Source organism: Salmo trutta, chromosome 17, assembly GCF_901001165.1.
Source record: "Salmo trutta chromosome 17, fSalTru1.1, whole genome shotgun sequence".
Lineage (NCBI taxonomy): Eukaryota > Metazoa > Chordata > Actinopteri > Salmoniformes > Salmonidae > Salmo > Salmo trutta.
In genome coordinates, this window is record NC_042973.1 from 650,926 (window position 1) to 676,716 (window position 25,791).

The 25,791-nt window shown below is 48.3% G+C and overlaps 1 protein-coding gene across 1 annotated transcript; it reads left to right on the plus strand.

Moving 5' to 3' along the window:
* Nucleotides 1-25,791, plus strand: LOC115151409 (mitochondrial import receptor subunit TOM70). The gene is made up of 12 exons (XM_029695321.1): nt 1-531; nt 6,154-6,327; nt 7,689-7,815; nt 9,473-9,582; nt 11,403-11,551; nt 11,857-12,064; nt 13,811-13,945; nt 15,088-15,195; nt 16,564-16,680; nt 18,994-19,091; nt 21,123-21,245; nt 24,264-25,791. Exons 1-12 carry the CDS (start codon nt 298-300, stop codon nt 24,415-24,417), a joined length of 1,737 nt encoding a protein of 578 aa, XP_029551181.1. The 5' UTR covers nt 1-297; the 3' UTR covers nt 24,418-25,791.

The window sequence follows — 25,791 nt, forward strand, 5'->3', positions numbered from 1 at the left end:
GCTGTTTCTGCTTTCACCTCGCGGATTACGGAGTGGGTACTGGACGTCACTAGTTACCACAGCCATAAAGTCCTTATTACGACCAAAACTAGCCTATTTCTACAAGGTATATCCTTAAATCTGGGTTTAAACCTAACCACACTGCTGACTTTATGCCTAACCTTAAATTAAGACCAAAAAGGGAATTCTAAAAAATACAAATTAAATAAACGATATACAGCCAATTTTGACTTTGTGGTTGTGGTAACTAGTGACAACTGGTGCGTGTTCTACTCGCTTCTGTTCATTATATGGTGGATGATGGCCGCTTCAAAGCCTGTCGAGCCGCACTCCGGGAGCGGTTTCCCCCGCTGGCAGCTGGCCCTCCTGGTCGGAACCCCCATAGTGTTGGGTGTAGGAGCCGTTTACCTATGGAAACGAAACAAGACGAAGAACACACCGGGGAAAAGCAACGGGGAACGGACAACTCCAGAAGGTAGCGCGAACCCCGTCCAGGGCCAAGAAGGAGCCCGTTGCGAGCAGGAGGACATGGTATGACTCTCAACCACTCCTAGATATCACTCCTAGATATCACTCCTAGATATCACTCCTAGATATCACTCCTAGATATCACTCCTAGATAACACTCTGGATAACACTCTGGATAACACTCCTAGATATCACTCATAGATAGCACTCCTAGATAACACTCTGGATATCACTCCTAGATAGCACTCCTAGATAACACTCTGGATATCACTCCTAGATAGCACTCCTAGATATCACTCTGGATAGCACTCCTAGATAGCACTCCTAGATATCACTCCTAGATATCACTCCTAGATATCCCTGTGGCTCAGTTGGTAAAGCATGGTGTTTGCAATTGTGTTTGCAACGCCAGGGTTGTGGGTTCGATTCCCACGGGGGGCCAGTACGGAAAAAAAAAATAATGTATGAAATGAATTGAAATGTATGCATTCACTACTGTAAGTCGCTCTGGATAAGAGTGTCTGCTAAAATGACTAAAATGTTAAAAAAATGTACAAAAATATCACTCTAGATATCACTTCTAGATATCACTCCTAAATATCACTCCTAGATATCACTCCTAGCTATCACTCTAGATATCACTCTAGATATCACTCTGGCACACACAATTGTGCGTCGCCCTATGGGACTCCCGATCACGGCTGGTTGTGATACAGCCCAGGATCGAACCGGGGTCTGTAGTGACACCTCTAGCCCTGTGATGCAGTGCCTTAGACCGCTGCTGCACTCGGGAGCCCCTGATAATTCAGTCACTTCTTGACAGTTTCCCTTTTTGATGTAAACAACTTTACGTACATGTGTTCCCATGGAAGAAACGATCAGAAAGTTACATTTTGTACCTGAATGCCAGAACATCCGGAAGATGGAGGCGATCAAACCCATTTCAATTAGAATAAAATGCTACCTGTCACATGCTTCTTAAACAACTGGTGTAGACTAACAGTGAAATGCTTCCTTATGGGCCCTTCCCAACAACGCAGAGAAACAAATAAAAATGATTTGAAAAAGAATAACACAAGGAATTAATACACAATGAATAATGATAACTTGGCTATATACACTGGGGTACCAGTACTGAGTCAATGTGCAGGGGTACGAGGTAATAACATGGCTATATACACTGGGGTACCAGTACTGAGTCAATGTGCAGGGGTACGAGGTAATAACATGGCTATATACAGGGGGTACCGGGTAATAACGTGGCTATGTGCAGGGGGTACCGGGTAATGACGTGGCTATGTGCAGGGGGTACCGGGGTAATGACGTGGCTATGTGCAGGGGGTACCGGGTAATGACGTGGCTATGTGCAGGGGGGTACCGGGTAATGACGTGGCTATGTGCAGGGGGTACCGGGTAATGACGTGGCTATGTGCAGGGGTACCGGGTAATGACGTGGCTATGTGCAGGGGTACCGGGTAATGACGTGGCTATGTGCAGGGGGTACCGGGTAATGACGTGGCTATGTGCAGGGGGTACCGGGTAATGACGTGGCTATGTGCAGGGGGTACCGGGTAATGACGTGGCTATGTGCAGGGGGTACCGGGTAATGACGTGGCTATGTGCAGGGGGTACCGGGTAATGACGTGGCTAGGTGCAGGGGGTACCGGGTAATAACGTGGCTATGTGCAGGGGTACCGGGTAATGACGTGGCTATGTGCAGGGGGTACCGGGTAATGACGTGGCTATGTGCAGGGGGTACCGGGTAATGACGTGGCTATGTGCAGGGGTACCGGGTAATGACGTGGCTATGTGCAGGGGGTACCGGGTAATGACGTGGCTATGTGCAGGGGGTACCGGGTAATGACGTGGCTATGTGCAGGGGGTACCGGGTAATGACGTGGCTATGTGCAGGGGGTACCGGGTAATAACGTGGCTATGTGCAGGGGGTACCGGGTAATTGAGGTAGTAGATATGTACTTATAGGTAGGGATAAAGTGCCTAGGCAACAGGATAGATAATAAACAATAACAGCAGCTTATGTGATGAGTCAAAAGAGATTAGTGCAGAAAGGGGTCAATGCAGATAGTCTGGGTAGCTATTGGTTAACTAGCTATTGGTTAACTAACTATTGGTTAACTAACTATTGGTTAACTAACTATTTAGCAGTGCTATAGCTTGGGGGGGATAGAAGCTGTTCAGGGTTTTGGTTTCAGACATGGTGCGCGGGACCGCTTGCCGTGCGGAAGCAGAGAGAACAGTCTATGACTGGGGTGGCTGGAGTCTTTGCTCATTTTTAGGGCCTCCCTCTGACACCGCCTGGTATAGAGGTCCTGGATGGCAGGAGACTTGGCCCCAGTGATGGACTGGGCTGTACGCACTACCCGCTAGCGCCTTACGGTCAGATGACGAGCAAAAAACAGATAAAGCAACACCTCACGGCACAACGCCTCTCCCCTATTGGTCCTAGATAGTTTGTGTGTTTGTATTGATGTGTAGGCTATGTGTGCTTTTTTTTTAAGTATGTAGTTCTGTCATTTAGCTGTTTTTGTCTTTAAATGTTCTGTATTGTGTCGTGTTTTGTGTGGACCACAGGAAGAGTAGCTGCTACTTTCGCAACAGCTAATGGGGATCCTAGTCAAAAGTGAAACTGTCCCCTATCCTCCAGGCCGGCTCGGTCCTCCACTCCTGCGCCGTGGCTCGACGACTCACTGCGAGCTCACAGAACAGGCCTCCGGGCAGCCGAGCGGAAATGGAAGAAAACTCGCCTCCCTGCGGACCTGGCATCTTTTCACGCCCTCCTCTCTACATTTTCCTCTTCTGTCTCTGCTGCTAAAGCCACTTTCTACCACTCTAAATTCCAAGCATCTGCCTCTAACCCTAGGAAGCTCTTTGCTACCTTCTCCTCCCTCCTGAATCCTCCTCCCCCTCCCCCCCCTCCTCTCTCTCTGCGGATGACTTCGTCAACCATTTTGAAAAGAAGGCTGATGACATCCGATCCTCGTTTTCTAAGCCAAACGACACCGCTGGTCCTGCTCACACTGCCCTACCCTGTGCTTTGACCTCTTTCTCCCCTCTCTCTCCAGATGAAATCTCGCGTCTCGTGACGGCCGGCCGCCCAACAACCTGCCCACTTGACCCTATCCCCTCCTCTCTTCTCCAGACCATTTCCGGAGACCTTCTCCCCTACCTCACCTCGCTCATCAACTCATCCTTGACCGCTGGCTACGTCCCTTCCGTCTTCAAGAGAGCGAGAGTTGCACCCCTTCTGAAAAAACCTACACTCGATCCCTCCGATATCAACAACTACAGACCAGTATCCCTTCTTTCTTTTCTCTCCAAAACTCTTGAACGTGCCGTCCTTGGCCAGCTCCTCTGCTATCTCTCTCAGAATGACCTTCTTGATCCTAATCAGTCAGGTTTCAAGACTGGGCATTCAACTGAGACTGCTCTTCTCTGTGTCACGGAGGCTCTCCCCACTGCTAAAGCTAACTCTCTCTCCTCTGCTCTCATCCTTCTAGACCTATCTGCTGCCTTTGATACTGTGAACCATCAGATCCTCCTCTCCACCCTCTCCGAGCTGGGCATCTCCGGCGCGGCCCACGCTTGGATTGCGTCCTACCTGACAGGTCGCTCCTACCAGGTGGCGTGGCGAGAATCTGTCTCCGCACAACGTGCTCTCACCACTGGTGTCCCCCAGGGCTCTGTTCTAGGCCCTCTCCTATTCTCACTATACACCAAGTCACTTGGCTCGGTCATATCCTCACATGGTCTCTCCTATCATTGCTACGCAGACGACACACAATTAATCTTCTCCTTTCCCCCTTCTGATAACCAGGTGGCGAATCGCATCTCTGCATGTCTGGCAGACATATCAGTGTGGATGACGGCTCACCACCTCAAGCTGAACCTCGGCAAGATGGAGCTGCTCCTCCTCCCAGGGAAGAACTGCCCGTTCCATGATCTCGCCATCACGGTTGACAACTCCCTTGTGTCCTCCTCCCAGAGTGCTAAGAACCTTGGCGTGACCCTGGACAACACCCTGTCGTTCTCCACTAACATCAAGGCGGTGACCCGATCCTGTAGGTTCATGCTCTACAACATTCGCAGAGTACGACCCTGCCTCACACAGGAAGCGGCGCAGGTCCTAGTCCAGGCACTTGTCATCTCCCGTCTGGATTACTGCAACTCGCTGTTGGCTGGGCTCCCTGCCTGTGCCATTAAACCCCTACAACTCATCCAGAACGCCGCAGCCCGTCTGGTGTTCAACCTTCCCAAGTTCTCTCACGTCACCCCGCTCCTCCGCTCTCTCCACTGGCTTCCAGTTGAAGCTCGCATCCGCTACAAGTCCATGCTGCTTGCCTACGGAGCTGTGAGGGGAACGGCACCTCCGTACCTTCAGGCTCTGATCAGGCCCTACACCCAAACAAGGGCACTGCGTTCATCCACCTCTGGCCTGCTCGCCTCCCTACCTCTGAGGAAGCACAGCTCCCGCTCAGCCCAGTCAAAACTGTTCGCTGCTTTGGCACCCCAATGGTGGAACAAGCTCCCTCACGACGCCAGGACAGCGGAGTCAATCACCACCTTCCGGAGACACCTGAAACCCCACCTCTTTAAGGAATACCTGGGATAGGATAAAGTAATCCTTCTACCCCCCCCCGAAAGATTTAGATGCACTATTGTAAAGTGGTTGTTCCGCTGGATATCATAAGGTGAATGCACCAATTTGTAAGTCGCTCTGGATAAGAGCGTCTGCTAAATGACTTAAATGTAAATGTTAAATGTGAAATGTCTCAATTGTTTCCAGGCTTTAAAAAAATCCTTCTTTAACCTGTCTCTTCCACTTCATCTACACTGATCAAATTGGATTTAACAAGAGACATCATTTAAGAGATCATAGCTTTCGCATGGATTCATCTGGTCAGTCTATGTGATGGAAAGAGCAGGTGTTCTTAATGTTTTGTCCACTGATTGTAGATGGTAACTTATGAGTTGTGAATCAGAACATGCCTCACATCGATCCACAAGGTTGTGCTTTTAATTTAATTACTGTGGAAACAATGTGGCCATCAAATAACAATACAACATGGCAATCATCTTTGTTCTCATGTGTTTCACCACTAACTCTGTTTCCCTTCCGTCCTGTAGAGTCCTCTGGACCGGGCCCAGGGTGCTACTAACTCTGTCTCCCTCCCTTCCGTCCTGTAGAGTCCTCTGGACCGGGCCCAGGGTGCTACTAACTCTGTCTCCCTCCCTTCCGTCCTGTAGAGTCCTCTGGACCGGGCCCAGGGTACTACTAACTCTGTCTCCCTCCCTTCCGTCCTGTAGAGTCCTCTGGACCGGGCCCAGGGTGCTACTAACTCTGTCTCCCTCCCTTCCATCCTGTAGAGTCCTCTGGACCGGGCCCAGGGTGCTACTAACTCTGTCTCCCTCCCTTCCATCCTGTAGAGTCCTCTGGACCGGGCCCAGGGTGCTACTAACTCTGTCTCCCTCCCTTCCATCCTGTAGAGTCCTCTGGACCGGGCCCAGGGTGTTACTAACTCTGTTTCCCTCCCTTCCGTCCTGTAGAGTCCTCTGGACCGGGCCCAGGGTGATACTAACTCTGTCTTCCTCCCTTCCATCCTGTAGAGTCCTCTGGACCGGGCCCAGGGTGATACTAACTCTGTCTCCCTCCCATCCATCCTGTAGAGTCCTCTGGACCGGGCCCAGGGTGCTAAGAACAAGGGCAACAAGTACTTCAAGGCTGGGAAGTATGAGCAGGCCATCCATTGTTACACAGAGGCCATCGGTCTGTGTCCTAGAGAAAACCAGACAGACCTGTCCACTTTCTACCAGAACAGAGCTGCTGCCTACGAACAGCAGGTTAGTGACAACTATCACCATGGCAACCATTCATTATGATGCTCTGTATGTGTTCGCGTGGGTTTATAGCAGTGGAGGCTGGTGAGGGGAGGACAGCTCATAGTAATAGCTAGAATGGAATTGATGGAATGGTATCAAACACATGGAAACCAGACCATCATGTGTTTTGATGCCGTTTCAGTGAATCCAGACCATCATGTGTTTTGATGCCATTTCAGTGAAACCAGACCATCTTGTGTTTGATGCCGTTTCAGTGAAACCAGACCATCGTGTGTTTTGATGCCGTTTCAGTGAAACCAGACCATCGTGTGTTTGATGCCGTTTCAGTGAATCCAGACCATCGTGTGTTTGATGCCGTTTCAGTGAAACCAGACCATCATGTGTTTTGATGCCATTTCAGTGAAACCAGACCATCTTGTGTTTGATGCCGTTTCAGTGAAACCAGACCATCATGTGTTTTGATGCCGTTTCAGTGAAACCAGACCATCATGTGTTTTGATGCCGTTTCAGTGAAACCAGACCATCATGTGTTTGATGCCGTTTCAGTGAATCCAGACCATCATGTGTTTTGATGCCATTTCAGTGAAACCAGACCATCTTGTGTTTGATGCCGTTTCAGTGAAACCAGACCATCGTGTGTTTTGATGCCGTTTCAGTGAAACCAGACCATCGTGTGTTTGATGCCGTTTCAGTGAATCCAGACCATCGTGTGTTTGATGCCGTTTCAGTGAAACCAGACCATCATGTGTTTTGATGCCATTTCAGTGAAACCAGACCATCTTGTGTTTGATGCCGTTTCAGTGAAACCAGACCATCATGTGTTTTGATGCCGTTTCAGTGAAACCAGACCATCATGTGTTTTGATGCCGTTTCAGTGAAACCAGACCATCATGTGTTTGATGCCGTTTCAGTGAAACCAGACCATCTTGTGTTTGGTGCCGTTTCAGTGAAACCAGACCATCGTGTGTTTGATGCCGTTTCAGTGAAACCAGACCATCATGTGTTTTGATGCCGTTTCAGTGAATCCAGACCATCGTGTGTTTGATGCCGTTTCAGTGAAACCAGACCATCTTGTGTTTGATGCCATTTCAGTGAAACCAGACCATCGTGTGTTTGATGCCGTTTCAGTGAATCCAGACCATCGTGTGTTTTGATGCCGTTTCAGTGAAACCAGACCATCGTGTGTTTGATGCCGTTTCAGTGAATCCAGACCATCTTGTGTTTGATGCCGTTTCAGTGAATCCAGACCATGAGCCCATCCTCTGGTTTTCAAGTGTCACCAGCCACCACTGGTTTCTAGTTTAGAAGTGTTGAATGCATGTGTGTTTGTGTGTGTTAACATGAACTACGTCTGTTTCCAGATGAAGTGGACAGAGGTGGTGCAGGACTGTACCCAAGCTGTGGTGATTAACCCACGCTACATCAAGGCCCTGTTCAGGAGGGCCAAGGCCCTGGAGAGACTGGACAACAAGAAGGAGTGCCTGGAAGGTGCGGCTTAGATCAGACTTGTTACAGTTCACCAGAGCCCTATTCCCTATATAGTGCACTACTATAGACCAGAGCCCTATATAGTGCACTACTTTAGACCAGAGCCCTATATAGTGCACTACTTTAGACCAGAGCCCTATATAGTACACTACTATAGACCAGAGCCCTATATAGTACACTACTATAGACCAGAGCCCTATATAGTGCACTACTATAGACCAGAGCCCTATTCCCTATATAGTGCACTACTTTAGACCAGAGCCCTATATAGTGCACTACTTTAGACCAGAGCCCTATATAGTACACTACTATAGACCAGAGCCCTATATAGTACACTACTATAGACCAGAGCCCTATTCCCTATATAGTGCACTACTTTAGACCAGAGCCCCTATTCCCTATATAGTGCACTACTATAGACCAGAGCCCTATTCCCTATATAGTGCACTACTTTAGACCAGAGCCCTATTCCCTATATAGTGGACTACTTTAGACCAGAGCCCCTATTCCCTATATAGTGCACTACTATAGACCAGAGCCCTATTCCCTATATAGTGCACTACTTTAGACCAGAGCCCTATTCCCTATATAGTGGACTACTTTAGACCAGAGCCCTATTCCCTATATAGTACACTACTATAGACCAGAGCCCTATTCCCTATATAGTGGACTACTTTAGACCAGAGCCCCTATTCCCTATATAGTGCACTACTTTAGACCAGAGCCCTATTCCCTATATAGTGGACTACTTTAGACTAGAGCCCCCATTCCCTATATAGTGCTCTACTTTAGACCAGAGCCCTATTCCCTATATAGTGGACTACTTTAGACCAGAGCCCCTATTCCCTATATAGTGCACTACTATAGACCAGAGCCCTATTCCCTATATAGTGCACTACTTTAGACCAGAGCCCTATTCCCTATATAGTGCACTACTTTAGACCAGAGCCCTATTCCCTATAAAGTGGACTACTTTAGACTAGAGCCCCCATTCCCTATATAGTGCTCTACTTTAGACCAGAGCCCTATTCCCTATATAGTGGACTACTTTAGACCAGAGCCCTATCCCCTATATAGTGGACTACTTTAGACCAGAGCCCCTATTCCCTATATAGTGCACTACTATAGACCAGAGCCCTATTCCCTATATAGTGCACTACTTTAGACCAGAGCCCTATTCCCTATATAGTGCACTACTATAGACCAGAGCCCTATTCCCTATATAGTGCACTACTTTAGACCAGAGCCCTATTCCCTATATAGTGCACTACTTTAGACCAGAGCCCTATTCCCTATATAGTGCACTACTTTAGACCAGAGCCCTATTCCCTATATAGTGCACTACTTTAGACCAGAGCCCTATTCCCTATATAGTGGACTACTTTAGACTAGAGCCCCCATTCCCTATATAGTGCTCTACTTTAGTCCAGAGCCCTATTCCCTATATAGTGCACTACTTTAGACCTGAGCCCTATTCCCTATATAGTGGACTGCTTTAGACCAGAGCCCCCATTCCCTATATAGTGCACTATAGTTGAGGGAATAGAGTGCCAGTTGGAACGTGATCAATGATTCTCCTTTAAAGGCACATGATACCACAGCAGGTCAAGTAACAAGGGACCCCCCATATACCCCCTCCCCCCCTCCGTTCCTGTAGATGTGACGGCGGTGTGTATCCTAGAGGCCTTCCAGAACCAGCAGAGTATGCTGCTAGCAGACAAAGTCCTCAAACTGCTGGGGAAGGAGAAGGCCAAAGACCAATACAAGGTGAGAGGATGTCCCAGCTCTCCTGCTGCTCCTTACTGAAGGCATTGAGTAATGTTGGGTTTTAACTGCTCTGAAAGGTTCTCCTTCTCTGTGGGTCTGTGTAATCTGAGGGAAATATGTCTCTAATATGGTCATACATTTGGGCAGGAGGTTAGGAAGTGCAGCTCAGTTTCCACCTCATTTTGTGGGCAGTGTGCACATAGCCTGTCTTCTCTTGAGAGCCAGGTCTGCCTACAGCGACCTTTCTCAATAACAACTTACTGACTTTATTGTCCCAATGGGGAAATGTTGTTGCAGTGTCATGTACACATTTAAAGTGGCGTTTAAATACAAAACAAAATTGACAATACAACTTTCGTAACAGTTACATACCAATAAAAAAATATATATATATAATAAATAAAACACAACATTTAAAAAAAAAAAAAAAAAAAAAAAGCCTAGCCTGCTGGCCTTACTGGGTGGATAGGAACATTAGCCTGTTAGCCTTACTGGGTGGATAGGAACATTAGCCTGTTAGCCTTACTGGGTGGATAGGAACATTAGCCTGCTGGCCTTACTGGGTGGATAGGAACATTAGCCTGCTGGCCTTACTGGGTCGATAGGAACATTAGCCTGCTGGCCTTACTGGGTCTATAGGAACATTAGCCTGCTGGTCTTACTGGGTGGATAGGAACATTAGCCTGTTAGCCTTACTGGGTGGATAGGAACATTAGCCTGCTGGCCTTACTGGGTGGATAGGAACATTAGCCTGCTGGCCTTACTGGGTGGATAGGAACATTAGCCTGCTGGCCTTACTGGGTGGATAGGAACATTACCCTGCTGGCCTTACTGGGTGGATAGGAACATTAGCCTGCTGGCCTTACTGAGTGGATAGGAACATTAGCCTGCTGGCCTTACTGGGTGGATAGGAACATTAGCCTGCTGATCTTACTGGGTGGATAGGAACATTAGTCTGCTGGCCTTACTGGGTGGATAGGAACATTAGCCTGCTGGCCTTACTGAGTCGATAGGAACATTAGCCTGCTGGCCTTACTGGGTGGATAGGAACATTACCCTGCTGGCCTTACTGGGTGGATAGGAACATTACCCTGCTGGCCTTACTGGGTGGATAGGAACATTAGCCTGCTGGCCTTACTGAGTGGATAGGAACATTAGCCTGCTGGCCTTACTGGGTGGATAGGAACATTTGCCTGCTGGCCATACTGGGTGGATAGGAACATTAGCCCGAGCTATTTAGGAGGGATATCACACCTGGCACAAATTATTGTCTAGTTGTGTTTTTCCTGCTGAGGGGTGCCCTATACCTGCGCCCAGAGGGGAGTAGTTCAAAGTCCGGGTACAGGGGATGGCTTGGGTCTAAAATGATTTTGTGAGCCTTACGGAAGACCCTGACCTTAAAGATCTCATCCAGGCCTGTCTGTTGGACTCCAAGTACCTTGCTTGCTGTGGTGATAATCCTTCTCAGCATATTTATCTGGCTGACAGTGGCATTGTCAAACCAACAAACAATACAAAAAGTTACTGTACCATCTCTCCCCCTCTCTTCTCTATACCTCTCTCATCTATATCTCTCGCTCCTCTCTCTTTCGCGCCGCTCTTCTCCCTCTTTCGTCTGCCTCTTTTTCCTCTCTTCAGAACGGTGAGCGCCATGATGATTTGTCCTCAGTTCATCAAGTCTCCCTCTTTCTCCTCTCTCTCTTCTCCCTCTCTCTCCCTCCGCTCTCTCTTCTCGCTCTCTCTCTCCCTCTCCCTCCCTCTGCTCTCTTCTCGCTGTCTCTCTCTTCTCCCTCAATTCATCATGTCTTCTCTCTCTCCAGAACCGTGACCCCCTGATGCCTTCTCCTCAGTTCATCAAGTCCTACTTCAGCTCCTTCACCGATGACATTATCTCCCAACCGCTCCAGAAGGGTGAGAAGAAGGACGAGGACAAGGACAACGAGGGCGAGGCCGCAGAGGTCACAGAAAGGTCAGAGGTCACACTGTGATGTCACTTCCTGTCCTGTATGTTGCTCTGGATAAAAAAAGCTACATTTGCGTTCCAAATGGCACACTATTCCCTATAAACGCAGCCATAGTGTCTGTACCAGATTTCAACATACTGAACTAGTGTCTCTACCAGGGTTCAACATAGCTCTGGTTATCTGAAGGCCAAGCAGTACATTAACCCTGTCCTTAACCTCTAACCTCTGTCCTGTCCATAGTTCTGGTTACCTGAAGGCCAACCAGTACATTAACCCTGTCCTTAACCTCTAACCTCTGTCCTGTCCATAGTTCTGGTTACCTGAAGGCCAAGCAGTACATGGAGGAGGAGAACTATGATAAGATCATCAGTGAGTGCACTAAGGAGGTGGAGTCTGAGGGCCGGTACACTGCTGAGGCCCTGTTGCTACGGGCAACCTTCTACCTCCTGATTGGCAACGCCACCGGCGCCCAGCCTGACCTGGACCGGGTCATCAACATGGAGGACGCCAACGTCAAGGTAGTGGAGATGAGCTGGGGTCGGTGTGGGGGGGGTCCAGTAGCTCAGCCCCTCCCCGTTAGTCGCTATTAGCACCTCCACCTCCTCTCAGTTAGTCGCTATTATCAGCCCAGCTCCTCCTCCTCTCGGTTAGTCGCTATTAGCAGCTCAGCTCCTCCTCCTCTCAGTTAGTCGCTATTAGCAGCTCAGCCCCTCCTCTCGGTTAGTCGCTATTAGCAGCTCCTCCTCTCGGTTAGTCGCTATTAGCAGCTCAGCTCCTCCTCCTCTCGGTTAGTCGCTATTAGCAGCTCAGCTCCTCCTCTCGGTTAGTCGCTATTAGCAGCTCAGCTCCCCCTCCTCTCGGTTAGTCGCTATTAGCAGCTCAGCTCCCCCTCCTCTCAGTTAGTCGCTATTAGCAGCTCAGCTCCCCCTCCTCTCGGTTAGTCGCTATTAGCAGCTCCTCCTCCTCTCAGTTAGTCGCTATTAGCAGCTCCTCCTCCTCTCAGTTAGTCGCTATTAGCAGCTCAGCTCCCCCTCCTCTCAGTTAGTCGCTATTAGCAGCTCAGCTCCTCCTCTCGGTTAGTCGCTATTAGCAGCCCAGCTCCTCCTCCTCTCGATTAGTCGCTATTAGCAGCTCAGCTCCTCCTCTTCTCAGTTAGTCGCTATTAGCAGCTCAGTTCCCCCTGCTCTCGGTTAGTCGCTATTAGCAGCTCAGCTCTCCCTCCTCTCGGTTAGTCGCTATTAGCAGCCCAGCTCCCCCTCCTCTCGGTTAGTCGCTATTAGCAACTCAGCTCCTCCTCCTCTCAGTTAGTCGCTATTAGCAGCTCAGCTCCTCCTCCTCTCAGTTAGTCGCTATTAGCAGCTCAGCTCCACCTCCTCTCGGTTAGTCGCTATTAGCAGCCCAGTTCCTCCTCCTCTCAGTTAGTCGCTATTAGCAGCTCAGCTCCTCCTCTCAGTTAGTCGCTATTAGCAGCTCAGCTCCTCCTCCTCTCAGTTAGTCGCTATTAGCAGCTCAGCTCCTCCTCCTCTCAGTTAGTCGCTATTAGCAGCTCAGCTCCTCCTCCTCTCAGTTAGTCGCTATTAGCAGCTCCTCCCCCTCCTCTCGGTTAGTCGCTATTAGCAGCCCAGCTCCTCCTCCTCTCGGTTAGTCGCTATTAGCAGCTCAGCTCCTCCTCCTCTCGGTTAGTCGCTATTAGCAGCTCAGCTCCTCCTCTTCTCGGTTAGTCGCTATTAGCAGCTCAGCTCCTCCTCTCGGTTAGTCGCTATTAGCAGCTCAGCTCCTCCTCCTCTCAGTTAGTCGCTATTAGCAGCTCAGCTCCTCCTCCTCTCGGTTAGTCGCTATTAGCAGCTCAGCTCCTCCTCCTCTCGGTTAGTCGCTATTAGCAGCTCAGCTCCTCCTCTTCTCGGTTAGTCGCTATTAGCAGCTCAGCTCCTCCTCTCGGTTAGTCGCTATTAGCAGCTCAGCTCCTCCTCCTCTCAGTTAGTCGCTATTAGCAGCTCAGCTCCTCCTCCTCTCGGTTAGTCGCTATTAGCAGCTCAGCTCCTCCTCCTCTCGGTTAGTCGCTATTAGCAGCTCAGCTCCTCCTCCTCTCGGTTAGTCGCTATTAGCAGCTCAGCTCCTCCTCCTCTCGGTTAGTCGCTATTAGCAGCTCAGCTCCTCCTCTTCTCGGTTAGTCGCTATTAGCAGCTCATTTCTGGGACTGCAGCTGAGGGCCAATGCTCTGACTGAAACCCTGTTTTTGTCCTGTCTCTGTCCTGGGACTGCAGCTCAGGGCCAATGCTCTGATCAAGCGTGGCAGTATGTACATGCAGCAGCAGCAGCCTATGATGTCAACACAGGACTTCAACATGGCCGCTGAGATCGACACGCGCAACGCAGACGTCTACCACCACCGGGGACAGGTAGGGCTGTCTCTATCACTATCCCTTATGGCCCTGCCCAAATCAAATCAAATGTATTTATATAGCCCTTCTTACATCAGCTGATATCTCAAAGTGCTGTACAGAAACCCAGCCTAAAACCCCAAACAGCAAGCAATGCAGGTGTAGAAGCACGGTGGCTAGGAAAAACTCCCTAGAAAGGCCAGAACCTAGGAAGAAACCTAGAGAGGAACCAGGCTATGAGGGGTGGCCATTCCTCTTCTGTCATTGCCGGGTGGAGATTATAACAGCACATGGCCTAGATGTTCAAATGTTCATAAATGACCAGCATGGTCAAATAATAATAATCATAGTAGTTGTCAAGGGTTCAACAAGTCAGTAACACAAGAGTAAGTGTCAGTTGGCTTTTTCATAGCCAATCTTTGAGAGTATCTCTACCGCTCCTGCTGTCTCTAGAGAGTTGAAAACAGCAGGTCTGGGACAGGTAGCACGTCCGGTGAACAGGTCAGGGTTCCATAGCTGCGAGCAGAACAGTTGGAACTGGAGCAGCAGCACGGCCAGGTGAACTGGGGACAGCAAGGAGTCATCAAGCCAGGTAGTCCTGAGGCATGGTCCTAGGGCTCAGGTCCTCCGAGAGAGAGAAAGAAAGAAAGAAAGAATTAGAGAGAGCATATTTAAATTCACACAGGACACCGAAAAAGACAAGAGAAATACTCCAGATGTGACAGACTGACCCTAGCCCCCCGACACATAAACTACTGCAGCATAAATACTGGAGGCTGAGACAGGAGGGGTCAGGAGACACTGTGGCCCCATCCGATGAAACCCCCGGACAGGGCCAAACAGGTAGGATATAACCCCACCCACTTTGCCAAAGCACAGCCTCCACACCACTGGAGGGATATCTCCAACCACCAACATATCATCCCGGGACAAGGCCGAGTATAGCCCACAAAGATCTCCGCCACGGCACAGCCCACAGCCCAATGGTACCCTATTCCCTATTTAGTGCACTACTTTTGACCAGCGCCCATAGGCCTCTCAATAAGGAATGGGTTGAATAGGATGCCCTTTGGGGTTAACTTGCAAGTAAACAGTAAGATGCATTAAGTCACATCATTGCCATTGGTTTACACTAACAGACTGAAGTGTTTCCCCTTCAGTTGAAGATCCTTCTGGACCAGGTAGAGGAAGCCGTCGGAGACTTTGATGAGTGCATCCTGCTCAGACCTGACTCTGCTCTGGCACAGGCTCAGAAATGCTTCGCCCTGGTGAGTATGGATCAGGAGACTGTAGGTTTAGAGCTCACTACTATAATGGATATCTGTTATAAACATGAATCTGATCAGTTTCCCTGTCCTCTAGTGTAGGTGTAGGTTTGGGATGTGTTGGAGATGTGTTAAAAGGTTCATCCTACTGGCTGTGCCTGCAGTACAGACATGCTCTGGTGAATGGACTGTCTTATCCACTTCATACATCTGAGACTAGATCTCACCAATGTGCTGTTAATCCACTTCATACATCTGAGACTAGATCTCACCAATGTGCTGTTAATCCACTTCATACAGCTGAGACTAGATCTCACCAATGTGCTGTTAATCCACTTCATATAGCTGAGACTGGATCTCACCAATGTGCTGTTAATCCACTTCATACAGCTGAGACTAGATCTCACCAATGTGCTGTTAATCCACTTCATACAGCTGAGACTAGATCTCACCAATGTGCTGTTAATCCACTTCATACAGCTGAGACTAGATCTTACCAATGTGCTGTTAATCCACTTCATACAGCTGAGACTGGATCTCACCAATGTGCTGTTAATCCACTTCATACAGCTGAGACTAGATCTCACCAATATGCTGTTAATCCACTTCATACAGCTGAGACTGGATCTCACCAATGTGCTGTTAATCAACTTCATACAGCTGAGACTGGATCTCACAAATGTGCTGTTAATCCACTTCATACAGCTGAGACTAGATCTCACCAATGTGCTGTTAATCCACTTCATACAGCTGAGACTGGATCTCACCAATGTGCTGTTAATCCACTTCATACAGCTGAGACTAGATCTCACCAATGTGCTGTTAATCCACTTCATACAGCTGAGACTAGATCTCACCAATGTGCTGTTAATCCACTTCATACAGCTGAGACTAGATCTCACCAATGTGCTGTTAATCCACTTCATACAGCTGAGACTGGATCTCACCAATGTGCTGTTAATCCACTTCATACAGCTGAGACTAGATCTCACCAATATGCTGTTAATCCACTTCATACAGCTGAGACTGGATCTCACCAATGTGCTGTTAATCCACTTCATACAGCTGAGACTGGATCTCACAAATGTGCTGTTAATCCACTTCATACAGCTGAGACTAGATCTCACCAATGTGCTGTTAATCCACTTCATACAGCTGAGACTGGATCTCACCAATGTGCTGTTAATCCACTTCATACAGCTGAGACTAGATCTCACCAATGTGCTGTTAATCCACTTCATACAGCTGAGACTGGATCTCACCAAGGTGCTGTTAATGAACTGGGAGGAAGTTAGTTAGTCAGCGATCTAAGGTTGGTGCCGTATGAAGCGTTCTAAATGTGTGTTAACCAGCTAGTCTGTGTGTGTCCAGTACAGGCAGGCATACACTGGCAACAGCCAGTCCCAGGTGCAGACGGCCATGGACGGCTTTGAGGACATCACCAGGAGGTTCCCTAAGTGTGCCGAGGGATACGCTCTGTATGCACAGGTAGGGGTACGCTCTGTGTGCACAGGTAGGGTACGCTCTGTATGCACAGGTAGGGGTACGCTCTGTGTGCACAGGTAGGGGTACGCTCTGTATGCACAGGTAGGGGTACGCTCTGTGTGCACAGGTAGGGGTACGCTCTGTATGCACAGGTAGGGGTACGCTCTGTGTGCACAGGTAGGGGTACGCTCTGTATGCACAGGTAGGGGTACGCTCTGTGTGCACAGGTAGGGGTACGCTCTGTGTGCACAGGTAGGGGTACGCTCTGTGTGCACAGGTAGGGGTACGCTCTGTGTGCACAGGTAGGGGTACGCTCTGTGTGCACAGGTAGGGGTACGCTCTGTGTGCACAGGTAGGGGTACGCCCTGTGTGCACAGGTAGGGGTACGCTCTGTGTGCACAGGTAGGGGTACGCTCTGTGTGCACAGGTAGGGGTACGCTCTGTGTGCACAGGTAGGGGTACGCTCTGTGTGCACAGGTAGGGGTACGCTCTGTATGCACAGGTAGGGGTACGCTCTGTGTGCACAGGTAGGGGTACGCTCTGTCATTAACACCGTCTCACCTGTCAGGTGTGCTGTCATTAACACGGTCTCTCTGAGGGGGTGTGGTATATTGCCAATATACCACGGCTAAGGGCTGTTCTTTTGCACGACGCAGTGAGGAGTGCCTGTATACATCCCTTAGCCGTGGTATATTGGCTATATATCACACACACCCTTATTGCTATTATAAACTGACTACCAACGTAATTAGAGCAATAAAGATACATGTTTTGTACCTGTGATATACCACAGCTTTCAGCCAATCAGCCTTCAGGGCTGGAACCACCCATGTTCTAGTAATAAATCACATCTTACCTGCAGTAGATTATGGCTGCTTGAAAAACCTCTTGTTTAACCTCCCTGTGCAAGGTGGGACGTTTGCGTCAACAGCCAGTGGAATCGCGTGGCGCGAAATACAAATACCTCAAAAATGCTATAACTTCAATTTCTCAAACATATGACTATTTTACACCATTTTAAAGAGAAGACTCTCGTTAATCTAACCACATTGTCCGATTTCAAAAAGGCTTTACAGCGAAAGCAAAATATTAGATTATGTTAGGAGAGTACTCTGCCAAAAATAATCACACAGCCATTTTCAAAGCTAGCATATATGTCACAAAAACCAAAACCACAGCTAAATGCAGCACTAACCTTTGATCTTCATCAGATGACCCTCCTAGGACATTATGTTATACAATACATGCATGTTTTGTTCAATCAAGTTCATATTTATCTCAAAAACCAGCTTTTTACATTAGCATGTGATGTTCAGAACTAGCATACCCACCGCAAACTTCCGGTGAATTTACTAAATTACTCACGATTAACGTTCACAAAATACATAACAATTATTTTAAGAATTATAGATACAAAACTCCTTTATGCAATCGCGGTGTCAGATTTTAAAATAGCTTTTCGGCGAAAGCACATTTTGCAATATTCTGAGTACATAGCCCGGCCATCACGGCTAGCTAATTTGACACCCACCAAGTTTGGCCCTCAGATTTACTATTAGAAAAATTGGATTACCTTTGCTGTTCTTCATCAGAATGCACTCCCAGGACTTCTACTTCAACAACACATGTTGTTTTGGTTCCAAATAATCCATAGTTATATTCAAATACCTCCGTTTTGTTCGTGCGTTCAGGTCAGTATACGAAGGGTGACGCGCGATAATATTCCAACCGGGCGACGTTGTATTCATTCAAAGGCTGAAAGAAAAAAATGGAGAATTCACATGAACGCGCATCTCCAGTGTCACTGTTCTCAGCCTGACCACTCACAAAATCTCCTGCTGTTCTTCGCCCAGAGACTGGAGAGACTTCATTCCACTTTCTGGCGCCTTCTGAGAGCCTTAGAAAATGTCACGTTACAGCACAGATGCTGTATTTTCAATAGAGATGCCACAGAAGGAGAACAAATTGTCAGACAGGGCACTTCCTGTATGGAATCTTCTCAGGTTTTGGCCTGCCATATGTGTTCTGTTATACTCACAGACACCATTCAAACAGTTTTAGAAACTTTAGAGTGTTTTCTATCCAAATCTACTAATTATATGCATATTCTCGTTTCTGGGCAAGAGTAGTAACCAGTTTAAATCGGGTACGTTTTTTATCCGGTCGTGCAAATACTGCCCCCTAGCCCCAACAGGTTAACAGAACTTCAAATCTCTTCTTACAATTTGATTTGTTTTATTAAGTCAAATTTGTCCAATAAGGTACTTGAGTATGTGAATCATCCTGAAACATTTCTCCTGTGTTTGTGTTGTTCAGGCATTGACTGACCAGCAGCAGTTTGGCAAGGCAGATGAGATGTACAACAAGTGTATTGACCTGGAGCCAGACAACGCTACAACATACGTCCACAAGGGGTGAGTTAAGAGGGGATCCCTGGTCCTTGAGATGAGGTGGATGGGAGGTGGATGGGAGGGGGGTCCCTGGTCCTTGAGATGAGGTGGATGGGAGGGGCGTCCCTGGTCCTTGAGATGAGGTGGATGGGAGGTGGATGTGAGGGGCGTCCCTGGTCCTTGAGATGAGGTGGATGGGAGGGGCGTCCCTGAGATGAGGTGGATGGGAGGGGCGTCCTTGAGATGAGGTGGATGGGAGGGGCGTCCCTGAGATGAGGTGGATGGGAGGGGCGTCCCTGGTCCTTGAGATGAGGTGGATGGGAGGGGCGTCCTTGAGATGAGGTGGATGGGAGGGGCGTCCCTGGTCCTTGAGATGAGGTGGATGGGAGGGGCGTCCCTGGTCCCTGAGATGAGGTGGATGGGAGGGGCGTCCCTGGTCCTTGAGATGAGGTGGATGTGAGGGGCGTCCCTGGTCCTTGAGATGAGGTGGATGTGAGGGGCGTCCCTGAGATGAGGTGGATGGGAGGGGCGTCCCTGGTCCTTGAGATGAGGTGGATGGGAGGGGCGTCCTTGAGATGAGGTGGATGGGAGGGGCGTCCCTGGTCCTTGAGATGAGGTGGATGGGAGGGGCGTCCCTGGTCCCTGAGATGAGGTGGATGGGAGGGGCGTCCCTGGTCCTTGAGATGAGGTGGATGGGAGGGGCGTCCCTGGTCCCTGAGATGAGGTGGATGGGAGGGGCGTCCCTGGTCCTTGAGATGAGGTGGATGGGAGGGGCGTCCCTGGTCCTTGAGATGAGGTGGATGGGAGGGGCGTCCTTGAGATGAGGTGGATGGGAGGGGCGTCCCTGGTCCTTGAGATGAGGTGGATGGGAGGGGCGTCCTTGAGATGAGGTGGATGGGAGGGGCGTCCCTGAGATGAGGTGGATGGGAGGGGCGTCCCTGAGATGAGGTGGATGGGAGGGGCGTCCCTGAGATGAGGTGGATGGGAGGGGCGTCCCTGGTCCTTGAGATGAGGTGGATGGGAGGGGCGTCCCTGGTCCCTGAGATGAGGTGGATGGGAGGGGCGTCCCTGAGATGAGGTGGATGGGAGGGGCGTCCCTGGTCCTTAAGATGAGGTGGATGGGAGGGGCGTCCTTGAGATGAGGTGGATGGGAGGGGCGTCCCTGAGATGAGGTGGATGGGAGGGGCATCCCTGGTCCCTGAGATGAGGTGGATGGGAGGGGCGTCCCTGAGATGAGGTGGATGGGAGGGGCGTCCCTGAGATGAGGTGGATGGGAGGGGCGTCCCTGGTCCCTGAGATGAGGTGGATGGGAGGGGCGTCCCTGGTCCTTGAGATGAGGTGGATGGGAGGGGCGTCCCTGGTCCCTGAGATGAGGTGGATGGGAGGGGCGTCCCTGGTCCCTGAGATGAGGTGGATGGGAGGGGCGTCCCTGGTCCTTGAGATGAGGTGGATGGGAGGGGCGTCCCTGGTCCCTGAGATGAGGTGGATGGGAGGGGCGTCCCTGGTCCTTGAGATGAGGTGGATGGGAGGGGCGTCCCTGGTCCTTGAGATGAGGTGGATGGGAGCGGCGTCCCTGGTCCTTGAGATGAGGTGGATGTGAGGGGCGTCCCTGGTCCTTGAGATGAGGTGGATGTGAGGGGCGTCCCTGGTCCTTGAGATGAGGTGGATGGGAGGGGCGTCCCTGGTCCCTGAGATGAGGTGGATGGGAGCGGCGTCCCTGGTCCTTGAGATGAGGTGGATGGGAGCGGCGTCCTAGGGGCCTCATTTTATAAACTTTGTGTAATAATGCCGTAAAACATGCGTGTGCCAGTTTTCAGGCAAAGTTGGCATTTATAAAAACTGAACTTGACATGAGGATGTGCTTATCGTCCCGGAAACTGTAGACCGTGCGTACGCACAGTTTCATGCACGCAGATATGTAGTGTTAGATTTACGCAATAGTTATAAATGAGGCCCCTGGTGTGATGAGGTTGTGAGGGGAAGTGGCCTGTAGTTCAGGAGTAATGTTTTAGTGCTAGTCCAGTAAGTTGCTAATTCCTGTGTGTGTGTGTCAAGGTTGTTGCAGCTCCAGTGGAAGCAGGACTTGGACCTGGGTCTGGACCTCATCAGCAAGGCCATTGAGATCGACAACAAATGTGACTTTGCCTATGAAACCATGGGAACTATTGAAGTTCAAAGGTTAGTTTACTACTTTTTCAAATTTTTCCCAGTAATAACTTTAGAGTTTGGTTAAGAAGGCATTAAATAACATCTTGGTACATTAGAAATGTTTTTACATTAACAACAAATATAACAAAAAATACTAACTTTATACACAGGGGTATATGCATTTAAAATGCATAAGGCTTCACAGGCATTTAAGGCTTCACAGGCATTTAAGGTTCGCTTTGCTTTATAATTTTTTTATATTTATGCAGCATAAAAAAAGCCATTTAGTTCAGTTTTTAAAAGTAAGTCTCTTGGCTTTTCTGTAGCCCAGTTGCATTTATAGTACGTATAGAATAAGTACCATACATAATACAGAGATTAATTATGGGACAGGGACATACAGGGTAACTGCCATCCAGAACATCTTGGATCAGTTAGGGTAACTGCCATCCAGAACATCTTGGATCAGTTAGGGTCACTGCCATCCAGAACATCTTGGATCAGTTAGGGTCACTGCCATCCAGAACATATTGGATCAGTTAGGGTAACTGCCATCCAGAACATCTTGGATCAGTTAGGGTCACTGCCATCCAGAACATCTTGGATCAGTTAGGGTCACTGCCATCCAGAACATCTTGGATCAGTTAGGGTCACTGCCATCCAGAACATCTTGGATCAGTTAGGGTAACTGCCATCCAGAACATCTTGGATCAGTTAGGGTCACTGCCATCCAGAACATCTTGGATCAGTTAGGGTAACTGCCATCCAGAACATCTTGGATCAGTTAGGGTAACTGCCATCCAGAACATCTTGGATCAGTTAGGGTCACTGCCATCCAGAACATCTTGGATCAGTTAGGGTAACTGCCATCCAGAACATCTTGGATCAGTTAGGGTCACGGCCATCCAGAACATCTTGGATCAGTTAGGGTCACTGCCATCCAGAACATCTTGGATCAGTTAGGGTCACTGCCATCCAGAACATCTTGGATCAGTTAGGGTCACTGCCATCCAGAACATCTTGGATCAGTTAGGGTCACTGCCATCCAGAACATCTTGGATCAGTTAGGGTCACTGCCATCCAGAACATCTTGGATCAGTTAGGGTCACTGCCATCCAGAACATCTTGGATCAGTTAGGGTCACGGCCATCCAGAACATCTTGGATCAGTTAGGGTCACTGCCATCCAGAACATCTTGGATCAGTTAAGGTAACTGCCATCCAGAACATCTTGGATCAGTTAGGGTCACTGCCATCCAGAACATCTTGGATCAGTTAGGGTCACTGCCATCCAGAACATCTTGGATCAGTTAGGGTAACTGCCATCCAGAACATCTTGGATCAGTTAGGGTAACTGCCATCCAGAACATCTTGGATCAGTTAGGGTCACTGCCATCCAGAACATCTTGGATCAGTTAGGGTCACTGCCATCCAGAACATCTTGAATCAGTTAGGGTAACTGCCATCCAGAACATCTTGGATCAGTTAGGGTCACTGCCATCCAGAACATCTTGGATCAGTTAGGGTAACTGCCATCCAGAACATCTTGGATCAGTTAGGGTCACTGCCATCCAGAACATCTTGGATCAGTTAGGGTCACGGCCATTCAGAACATCTTGGATCAGTTAGGGTAACTGCCATCCAGAACATCTTGGATCAGTTAGGGTCAGGGGCATCCAGAACATCTTGGATCAGTTAGGGTCAGGGGCATCCAGAACATCTTGGATCAGTTAGGGTCAGGGGCATCCAAAAGATCTTGGATCAGTTAGGGTCAGGGGCATCCAGAACATCTTGGATCAGTTAGGGTCAGAGCCATCCAGAACATCTTGGATCAGTTAGGATTAGGGTCCATCCAGAACGTCTTGGATCCATGTGTAACTCCATGTTGTTGTATGTGTCGAACTGCTTTGCTTTATCTTGGCCAGGTCGCAGTTGTAAATGAGAACTTGTTCTCAACTTGCCTACCTGGTTAAACAAAGGTAAAATAAAAATTTGGGGATTAGGGTCCTTCCAGAACATCTAGGTTCAGTTAGGATCAGGGGCATACAGAATGTCTTGGATTAGTTAGGATTAGGGGCATCCAGTACATCTTTGTACATATGCAGACACATACATAAAGTGTAATGTCATAAAATACATAAGACACATGTAAAAACTATATAGGGTGTGTTCGTAAATTTAATCTGGAGTGCCAGAGTGCGCTCTGGGTGTTCGTAAATATAGAGTGTTGTCAGATTGTCCGTTCATAAATTCAGAGAATTTCGCTCTCGGAGCGTTCAGAGCGCCCACACTAGACCCTCTGGCCGAGGAGTAGGGTTGATCCAAGCTTTTTGACCTCACAACTGTAGTCAAGCACCCAAACTAACTGGCTAACGTTGGCTAGCTTGCTAGCTACTTCCAGACACAAATGAGGGAACACCTCACTGATCATTTTACTCGCCGTAGCAGAGCTGGTTAGGCTGTTTTTATTTTATCCAGAGCGTTGGTGACTGTAACTGTGCTGCTGGAAACAATTTAGTTACTATTTTTTGCCAATGTTTACTGACAACGGCCATATTCAACAGGTGTTCAGCGTTTGTAAATTCATCAGTTAACCTGCGCTCTCGCACACTCAGACGAGAGTGCTCTGAAACCGGAGTAGATCGCCAAAACAAATTTACGAACGCACCAATAATATACGGGTGGGTCTAATCCTGGATGCTGATTGGTTAAAAGCGCATTCCAGCCGGTGTCTATTCCACAAGTTACCACCGGTTAAATCTATGACGTTAAAATGCCTATTTACTCAGTTCCATCTGACTGCGCAATCCACTGTCTCAGCCCAGCCAGGCAATTTATTAACTTGATCTCCACTATAAAAAGCATCTAGACATTATCTCACATTTCCTTTAGACTAACATTTAGTTTTCAACAGCGAATATCTTGGAATGCCCTCAAAACCGGTGTTTGGAGGATATATTGGTACGGTTTGCCGCTACCTTGCCAAAATATCCTACAAACACCGGCTTTGAGAGCATTATCACTTAAATAAACTTCCCTCTCATTACAGGGGAAACCTGGAAAAAGCGATAGACATGTTCAACAAGGCCATCAACCTGGCCAAGTCAGAGATGGAGATGGCCCACCTCTACTCACTGTGTGATGCAGCCTACGCCCAGACTGAGGTAGCCAGGAAGTACGGGTTGAAGCCACCCACGCTGTAACTCTCCTGTCACATGATCCACCTTACCCAAGTCTCTCCACTGCTGAGCCTGATCATATTATAACTGCAGATGTTTGAGTCATTTAGTTTTGTACAAGACCTGAGAACTACCGGTGGTTAAAGATGAAAGAAAAATATGTGACCTGGGTTGCAAAATTACGTTAACTTTCCCAAAATTCCCCGGTTTTCCTGAAATCCAGGAATTACGGGGAAATAAGCAGGAAATCCATGAACATGCCGACCAGGATTTCTAGAAAACCCAGGGAGGGAAGGTTAGGAAAGTAACTGGAATTTTGCAATCCTGTCTGACCATACATTATTATCATGTTTATGTCACATTGGATTGGAATTCAAACCAGGGCCTCAAGCCACTGGTAAATAGGGTGGTCTTGACCCACACACCCCTCTTCTTCAGGGCACTTGACCCACACACCCCCGTCTCCTGATATTTAGTTTGAGCCGGACCGTGACCACTATTGGCCCTCCTGTACCAGTCAGAATGTCTTGTTTTCTCTATCAGGAACATGTGAATGGCCAGGTATCCATCCAGAAATAATTAAATCTTCTAAAATCAAAGGGGGATTCACTCAATAGATTTTGCCATCTTATTGCTGACTTATCCATATTTGGACGTTTTTTTAAGATAAATGTTTTATGTTGCCTCCACACAGAGACCTGTATAGAGTTCTAATGGACTGTTAATTTGTTACTATATATGTTCTTCTTGTTCTCTAACAAATATTTCTGTCCAGACGCCTCCATATCCTCGAGATAACGTAACATTATCATTAGATGGCAAATTTAAATGCAGGATTAAAATGTTAGTGAAATGTGTGTGTGTAATGATGGATGTCTGTGTTTGATGTAATGCTGCAGCTGATATGACAGTGTGTGGGATAGGAGAGTCCAGGTGAAGTTCGGGTCCTAAAGTGTTGTTTATTTCGGGGGATTGCCTGTTTTTCCTTTTTATATATTCTGTACAGCATGTGAGATTTCTCTTTCTAAGTAAATGTTAATGCAATGCTCGTGCTGAAATACTGTTTCTGAAACTATCTGGCCATTTTGGAAAGGCTAGACTGAATAAGAATGAACATTTAGATCTAAAATGACACCTTTTAATTCAGCAATTCTCAAAATGTACCGCTTTTATTTTTATGTGGTTGTTTTCCCAACTGCTTGTAGATTCCGAAAATGTCAGAAGGGACAATTATTTTAATATTTTTTTCAGGCTCAGTCAACTTTTACTTTGCAGGGGGCAGGTATGCCATCATACAGTGCCTACAGAGAGTATTCACACCCAGTGGCGTGTATTCATGGATGCCAAGGGAAGCCAGGCTTCCCTAAAAAATTGACCAATAAAAAAAACTACATAATT

Excerpts from the sequence above, each read along its gene's own strand:
- LOC115151409 (XM_029695321.1), top strand. The coding sequence starts at position 298 with ATGATGGCCGCTTCAAAGCCTGTCGAGCCGCACTCCGGGAGCGGTTTC. Across the intron at positions 15,196-16,563 it reads CTCAGAAATGCTTCGCCCTG|TACAGGCAGGCATACACTGG; the intron begins GTGAGTATGGAT and ends GTGTGTGTCCAG. Across the intron at positions 21,246-24,263 it reads GGAACTATTGAAGTTCAAAG|GGGAAACCTGGAAAAAGCGA; the intron begins GTTAGTTTACTA and ends CTCTCATTACAG.